The sequence below is a fragment of the Mus pahari genome, chromosome 11, assembly GCF_900095145.1.
Source record: "Mus pahari chromosome 11, PAHARI_EIJ_v1.1, whole genome shotgun sequence".
NCBI classification, from domain to species: Eukaryota; Metazoa; Chordata; class Mammalia; order Rodentia; family Muridae; genus Mus; species Mus pahari.
In genome coordinates, this window is record NC_034600.1 from 72,559,016 (window position 1) to 72,567,346 (window position 8,331).

The window sequence follows — 8,331 nt, forward strand, 5'->3', positions numbered from 1 at the left end:
CAGACAGACAGACAGACACACACACACACACACACACACACACACGCGTGCGCGTGCGCACACGCACACACACCTGCTCCTGCACACTGTGTTTCCTGGGCAGCACATCCGTCCTATCATGTTGATCACTGCTGAGGAGGAGTCTTCACTATGGCTTCCTTCACTCTCCCTTCATTCCCGCACTCAGTACCAGTTAATACGCCATTGTAAACCCTCTTCACATGAGTGGGATGGTGTCAGCCACCTTGATAAGTCAGTCATCAGGCCCCGTCAGTAATTAATTAGCTCCTAGACGACGGCCTCTGCTGAGCACCCCAAGACAGGCTGACAGTGTCCTCCTAGGAAGGTCAAAGGTGCTGCTTATAGCACATGCATTAGACCAACACAACTTAACAGGAAATAGTATCAGACCCAGCACAGATCCCGGAAATAACAAAATATTTACGCTGTTTTTCAAGAAAAACTTCCAAGATCGATTCAAAGACGCTTTGAAATGGGCTTTTCAAGAACAGACATGCAGAGGAAGCCAGCAGCGACCTTCTCATGGCACTTGGTCAAAATGCTCCTAGCGAGATGTAACTCCGTCAGGGAAGAAGCTCGACACCTACTGGCCAAGAGGCACTATGGCATCTACACCCTACAGCTGGCAAAGGAGTCTGAAAGCTCCCATCCAATCAACAGCGGCCTCTCCCAGGAGCCCTTCAGTTTCTGGGTACCTCAGGTAGAGGCTCTATAATGAGTAGCAGGGTGCCTCAAGACACACAAGAGAGGCCCAGACCTCCTGACACTGGACTTACAGACAGAAGCTGCCTCGTGGGTGCTGGGAATCAAACTGGTCTCCTGGAAGAGCAGCCAATGATGCTCTTAGCTGCTGAGCCATGTCTCCAGCACAAGATGCCCCCTCTCTCTCCCTCTCCTTCTCCCTCTCAGGTATTGCTAAACAGAAGATGAAAAGGCACTGAAGTTCGGTAGTCTGAGTCTGAGTCTGAGTGAGTCTGAGTGAGTCTGAGTCTGAGTGAGTCTGAGTCTGAGTCTGAGTGAGTCTGAGTCTGAGTGAGTCTGAGTCTGAGTCTGAGTCTGAGTGAGTCTGAGTCTGAGTCTGAGTGAGTCTGAGTCTGAGTGAATCTGAGTCTGAGTGAGTCTGAGTCTGAGTTGAGTCTGAGTCTGAGTGAATCTGAGTCTGAGTCTGAGTCTGAGTGAGTCTGACCGGTGAGGGAGGAGTAGCTACACAGCCTCTGGATGAGTGAACAATGACTTAGCACACTGATTTACTCTAAGCATGCACCTGAGGAGCTCGGGTCCCCCAGACAGTTTATTCCTAACCACCCCTCCCTCCGTGTCTCCTTCTCCCCAACCTCCCAAGGGCTGAGCACAGGGGCAGAGGAGACACTGGCACTGAAACTCCCAGACTGTGAACGCAATGTCCCCTCCCCCACCTCCCGATGCCAAGTGGTTGAGAATAAGATGAACATTCTCGAGCATCGTATTTTGTTTTCCTTCCTCAATAATAACTGAATTCTATCACACTCTTCTCCTCTGCCCAGGAAAAGCACAGGGCATGGGAGATCTTCCACACGTGAGCCGTGAACCTAGCTCTGAGGCTCCAATACAGAAGCCAGGAAAGGCAGCTCGACAAGCTTGATAGGAACCAAAGTGTGCTGTTGTCCCTGAGTGCCACCTGCCTGCTTCTTAATACATGGCTGTCTCTATAAATAACTTTTGCCCTAAATCCTTTCCACTCCATAAGAATAGTTATCACCACAGATCAAGAATTGAGGCTGGGCTCTAAAGGAAAGCATTCACAAAGAAGAGTTATTGACAAAATAAAGTTACAATGGGAATATCCCATATTCTGTGTCTGCTTCCAAAGGAAATATTGAAGCAGTTCTCTACTCTTTTTAATTATGTAACGAGAAACATGTTTAAAGTCACCCAAATGTCTACTCCAAGAGGACATAAAGTGTATAAATCACTGCCCTTGGTATTTATATGTTCCATGCATGCGTGTGTGTGTGTGTGTTATATGTATGTCTGTGTGTAATGTGTGTGTGGTATGTGTGCATCTGTGTGTGATATGTATCTGTGTGTGTTATATGTGTGCCCACACGTGCATACACATGCGTGTTCAGGTGTGTGACTGCCAGTGCCACAGTACAGGTGTTGGTCCTTGCTCTCCAAGGCTCCTGTTCTTCACACTCACACTCACCAGGCTGCCAGAGCTGCAGGGGCTGCAGCGGCTGCAGGCTGCTGAGGATCCCACCTCCAGCTGTCTTCTTGCTGTAGGAGTTTGGGAATTCCACATATGCCCTGACGCACTCAGCTTTGTATGAGTGCTGAGAGCTGGGATTACAGATGTGCATCGATGCTCTCAGCTTTGTATGAACGCTGAGAGTCTGAACTCAGATCCTCTTTCTTACATGGCCAGTGCTTTACCAACTGAGCCAGCCCCCAACCTCAGAAGAACATACATCATTTTAACCATAACTGTTTACCTGCTGCGTGTCAATGAAGTGTAGTCTTATGTGAATATTAACGTAAGGGCAGAGCCATTTGTTTTTCTGATGAGAACGGACTCAGGCACAGACCTCCATACAAGGCAGGCTGAGGACCTCAGGCAGCTCCGGCTCTACAGCGCCTCTGGACAACGGTGTCTCTGGCCCCTTTGCTTCCATGAGGCTGACTGACAGGAGAGAATGAAGCAAAGGCCTGTCTTTTGTTCAGAGCTGTGTAAATGTCCAAGAGCCACACAGCCACGGGGAGTTAATTTATTTTTGACTGTGAAGGCGCAGAGAGACAGTGTTCCTGCTGGCTGTGCAGAAGCTGGCTCAGCACTACAGTGCCACAGCAATGGAAACACACGCTGCCCTTTAACCATGGAGTCACTGGCCGTGTGGGCAGGCGAACTGTGGACACAGAGATTTCATTTCCCTTTAATTCATGTTCATCTTTATTAGAATTTTATTACATAATTTTATTTAACCTAAGTGGCTTCAGTGACCACATGTGACAGACTGGCCCATGGGACAATGAGCTGTACATTATTCTTAACGCTGAAACTTGGAGATTTTATAAAATACCAAAATTCAAGTCGTTGTAATTTGCTGTTTAAAAATGTAATTCCAAGAATACTTGCTATGGAGCCTTGCTGACACAAACGAACTGTCCAGTAAATATGCCACATGACCAAGCTAAATAAAGGCAGGTCTCTAGACTGTGTCTACTATTAAGTCACTTACACTGGAGGCTCACCTTCCTGTCCACAAACTGACACTCTGGCTCCACCATCAGTGGAGACAGGATGGTGGAGGTGATGGGGACATCTCTGGGAAACATGACATCTGTGAAACATCATTCTCGTTGACTTATGATGTCACTGGGAAACACCAACACATAGCTAAGCTGCTCACTGACCCATGTAACCCTTACAGTGAAGCCTGCTTCCATCATCAAGGCAGCTAATGGGCTACGTGTTTGAGCACCGTGTCCCTGATCAGATTCAAGTTCCTCATAAAAACCATGGATGAGGTTCAAAGAGTTGACTGAGCTGGAACCCTAACGCATAGTGTCCACTTTCGAGATTCTTTCCAGATGCACTAGAAAAACCGCTTATGCATAAAGAGAAGCCCATCTCTTCCTGTTCACCTTATTTGTGCCATTTTCCCTGCGTTATAAGAACTCCCTGGGTGAGTTCTGTGGGGAAGAGCGTATGGAAGCACCTGCAGTTACCCCACTGTTCCTCCTGCACAGGTTGGGTGGGTGTCTGGGCACAGGACTCGTGCCTCACCCGGGTCCAGAGCACACACAGTGTCTGTTTTCACCAGCCCTCTCCTAAGCTCAGCTGCGCTTCCTTCTCTAGCTATTTTATGCGTAGAGACATGGAGCACTGTGGTGCTCTTACAGGACCCCACGAATTTCTCTTCAGTAATACTTTTCTACTTAATTTTCCTTCCAATTTCTAAATTACAGTCATTCATTTTACTCAAACACCTCAGGCTTTTTCAACTCTTCTGCATGCTTGAGATTTCTAGTGAGGAACCATGGGTGAGGAGAAGCCCCACCCACACCCACACCCCGTGACGTGCATATTTCTAGATTATCCTTAAGCAAGTCAGGGCAGCAAGTGACATCCTGGGTGTCTTCATGGTTCTGAATCTCTCCAGACAGACTACAGGCTGTTAGCCATTTCTGCTAGCCAGTTGCTCTACCTCTCATGTCCCTATTCTCTTCATGTGCCTTTCTGGGGGTCCCCACCCCCCAACAGCAATTCATCATCATTTCATGACTTAGTAGCCTGCTAACAGCCACAGAGTGCGGCTACTAAAGATAACACAGGTCAGGGATACACAGTTGCCTTTCTCTAGCGATGATGTCAGATGCTCAAGTGCATCTGCTGTGTACCCTAAGGGGCAGAGGTAGCCACAGGGTCATGGAGAGCATGCTAGTTCATGCTGAAGAAGAGCCCTGTTATTTTAAACAACGTTCCATGTGTGGGTTTTGTTTACCTTCGGTTGAGAGATCTACCAGTGAGACAGGAGAGCCTCAAGCATAGCTTTTATAGGATGCCATTAAGATGTTTTTCCTGTTTGTATCCCACTAGCTTCTGTTCCTTGCTTCACACTTTAAAGGCTTCTAGGCTGAGATCACTGCTAATTACTGTCTTGTGTAACACAAGACTGCCTTGCTGAAACCCCGGGCAAGCTGGGGCATCTGCTTGGGTTTATTGACAACTTCTCTCATCACCAGAGACTGGTTTGAGATGCAAGAGAAACCTTTCCCTTCTCAGAACCACCATGCCATGATGCAAAGGCTCGGAAAAGTACTGCCCTTCCTTCAAGAGAGAAAGCTATGCCTCAATACGCTCCCATCCGCCTCTGCCGCCTTCCCAGTGTCTTTTCGGACAGGCGTGCCAGGGCTGGGGTGCCAGGCGTGCTGTGGGATCTACAGACCCTTAAAAGAGAGTCTTCCTCCTTTAGCCCATGAAGCCAACGTGGAGTGAGGATGGACATCACTTAGCAACAGTGGCAAGCTACCTGCCCCAAAGCCATTCTGACATAGCCCTGGCTGGGATAGCCTTCCTCTGGATGCAGAAGACCAAAGGTTGGATCTACCCTTTCCTAGTGAGCACTCCCAGCCTTACCTAAGAGAGAGAATGGGAAGAACGCTGGTGTGGAGGGGCCTCCTGGAAATACCCTTTCTACAACTAAGAAAGGCAAAGCCTCCTACCTAGCGCTGGCCCTGCCCAGAGGAGACCCTGCTGCAGAGAGGCTGAGCTTGCAGCCAGGAGCACGCCTCAGGACCCTGACAGAAGGCCCAGCCAACTGAGGAGACACACAACTGGCTACCAAGGGCCATGCACATCTCTGTGAGACCCTGATGTGGAAGCTGTGAGAGGCATTCTAAGCTAGCAGTATCCCAATGCAGATGATAAAGAGAATAGAAGGAGTGAGAGAGGAAGAGAGGGAAGAGGGAAGAAGGAGGAGGGGGAGGAGGAAGAAGAAGAGGGGGAGGAGGAAGAGGAGGGGAAGAGGAAGGAGGAAGAGGAGAGGGGGAGTAGAGAGAAGGAGGAAAGAGCAGCAGCTACTGTTTACTGTTATAGGCCAAACACCGTTGGTGAGAAAACCTGAAGTGTGAAACTCCTGAGCCATACAAAAATGATGTCTTAATATAAAAATTTCAGGGGACTTAGGGTTCTCCAAGTAAGGATGTTTAACCCATGCAGTCTTTGTCAGAACCTTGAACACCGACCAATTTCCTATGTATTTCAGGTATTTACTGTACACCAGACACTGCAGGGCACAGTGGACTGGTTGTTTTCATACTCTAAAACAAAAATACTAAAGCAAGTATCTTTTTTCTATTTTACCAAAACAAACAAACAAACAAACAAATCAAAACCCAAAGCAAACAAACAAAAGAAGAAAAACAAACCCTGAAAGACAAAAGAGTTGGGTACTTTGGGCACACCTGCAATCCCGCGCTGGGTATGGAAGTGGGGTCTTGCCGGTTTGAAGCTGGCTATGTGACCAGCATGCTCCAGGCCTGCCTGGACTACACAAAGAACCTTGTCTCCTGGGCACAATGAGTAAGCAAGCAAACAGAACAAGCACAGAGATAAAGAGCTGAAAAGTGCAGCCTCCTGAGCTTGCAGAGCAATGAGTGAGGCAGGTGGATCTCTGTGAGGTTGAGTAAATCCTACAGAAGCTGGGAAGGATCACTTACACAAGATGGCAGGGGCATGGGATCCGGCTCCCACCTTGTGGGCTGGGGGTCCCAGGCACTGACCTTCTCAGCCTTCTGGTGAAAGATGGAGGACATGTCCAACAAGGTGCTGCGCTCGTCCAAGGCTGCTGCGAACGCCTTCCACTCCTGTTCCAGCTGGTTTGCAATCTGCTTAATCTGCTGAGAGGCGTAGTGGCCCGACTCCACCAGGCGATTGGCCACTGACATTATGCGGTTTATATTTACATACACGTTCTGCGGGGGAGGCAGAGGCAGAGGTTCACTGAGGGATGTGGACAGGAGACTCCCCCCACTAAGAAACGCAGAGCCCTTGGTGGACAGTGTGCTGACAGTTCCCCAGACTATGAGCAGAACCACCTGGTACCTATGTCAAGTGTCTCACTCTCTGGATTCTCATCGACTCTGAGCTGGGTCCCAAATTCTATTTTTAAAACTGTAAAATTATCAATCAACTCACTGAAAGGCATAATTGCTAACCACAAAGCAATCAGATACACAAGTGGGTACGCAGAAATACACTGTTACTCACTTCCTGGCTTCAGAACCTCATGAGGATCCAGATGGCAGACCCGTTAACAATCACAAAAAAACTGAAGGTACCCGACTAGAACCCAGGAATTCAAACATATGTACTTAGCAACCAAAGGTTATTTGTATGAAAACAAGTTCTCCTTTCTGTAAAACTCAAGCCATCTTTTTGTACCAACAGGAAGCCTTCAGATGGAGTCACTCTCTCCCAGGAGTAGGAGTTCAGGTGTAGAAGGGATGGTGCTGCATTCAGATCAAGCAAAGCTCCTCTGCTCTGCCCACATCCCTACCTGGGTCTACCAGCTGACCAGAAAACTAAGCATACAGGCTCTAAGATCAAAACGAAACCCGCACTTTCCTCTGTGCACAGCACAGTTGTGTGAACAGCGTGAACTTACATGTGATCTTACAGTTGTGCACACTTCTGCTTCCTGTGCACACTTATGCTTCCGCTCCTCTCGCCATCTGTTCTAACATTCAACAAACTTGCTGAATGTTATTTGTGGGATAACATGGAGTGTTGGCACACAATCAACAAATTACTCATATTTTTACTTTTGACCTTGTCCTGCTCCTGTCTGTGCGTCCCGAGTGGAAGATAAATCTTTGCCTCTGCCTGTCCAATTCCTTCCTCTTAGGCCTCTTCTTCTTCCCACCCCTCTGAGTCACACTGCCACTCACTGAGTCCTAACTCAACAAGCAGAACTCTCTCCTTGGCTTCCTTTGCACCCTCGTTTGCTGATCTTTTCTGTTATCACCCAACCAGAACCCGGTGGAGTTACCTTCGCACAGACAAGCCCCACCCACATTCCTTTGCTACAAACTCATGGACCTTGCGCGTGCTAAGCAACAGAGGCAGAGGTTACTCCATGGAGGTGTGACACTAGTGAGAATAGGGTCCTGGCTTGTGTGGGTACATTAATTACAATATATTTAACTAGCTTCCTTTAAATTAGGAGCAGTGTGCTGTGGGTTTGGGGTGTCTCCCAAAGACTCCCATGCTGAGTGCTTGCTAAGTTTTGTCCTTAGCTGGCAGCACTAGGAGAGACGGGTCTAGCTATAGGAAATAGGTGTGCCTCTGCAAGATCTATTGGGACCCTTGCTTCCTTCCCTTTGTTTGCTTCCTGGACCCCATGAGGAAACCCTGATCCACACTCACTTCCTGCTTTGGACACATGATTAGTGTCAGAAATAAGAGCCAAGCAAGCATGGGCTGAAAGCTCTGAAACTGAACCCTGTATCTTCCCTGAGCTGGCTATGGATCTCGGGCACCCTGTCACCATGGGGACACTGAACCCTGTATCTTCTCTGCTCGGGCTGCCGATCTCCATGAGGAGTGACTGAGCAGTCATACCTGTCGTTTTCCCCTCCGCTCCTTCCCTGTCCCTTATTAAAGTGGTTGGGTTGCTGATGTTGTCTTCTCTGACTCCACAGGGGGAGGCTACTCTGTAGTCTATCCGAGAGTGTATGCAGGGTCTCGCTTAGAATGGTTAGAACAAGGGAAGAGCAGCCCATTGAAATGGTCCTCCTGGGGCTGGAGAGATGGCGCAGTGGTTAGGAGCA

General features: G+C 48.5%; 1 protein-coding gene across 1 annotated transcript in view; it reads right to left on the bottom strand.

Annotated features, from left to right (window-relative positions):
• Trio (trio Rho guanine nucleotide exchange factor) overlaps positions 1-8,331 on the bottom strand; it is a 299,667-nt gene that overhangs the window by 166,218 nt on the left and 125,118 nt on the right. The window contains exon 7 of the mRNA XM_029543932.1: positions 6,283-6,474. Within this exon, the coding sequence (XP_029399792.1) occupies positions 6,283-6,474 (192 nt within the window). The remainder of the gene's footprint in view (positions 1-6,282; positions 6,475-8,331) is intronic.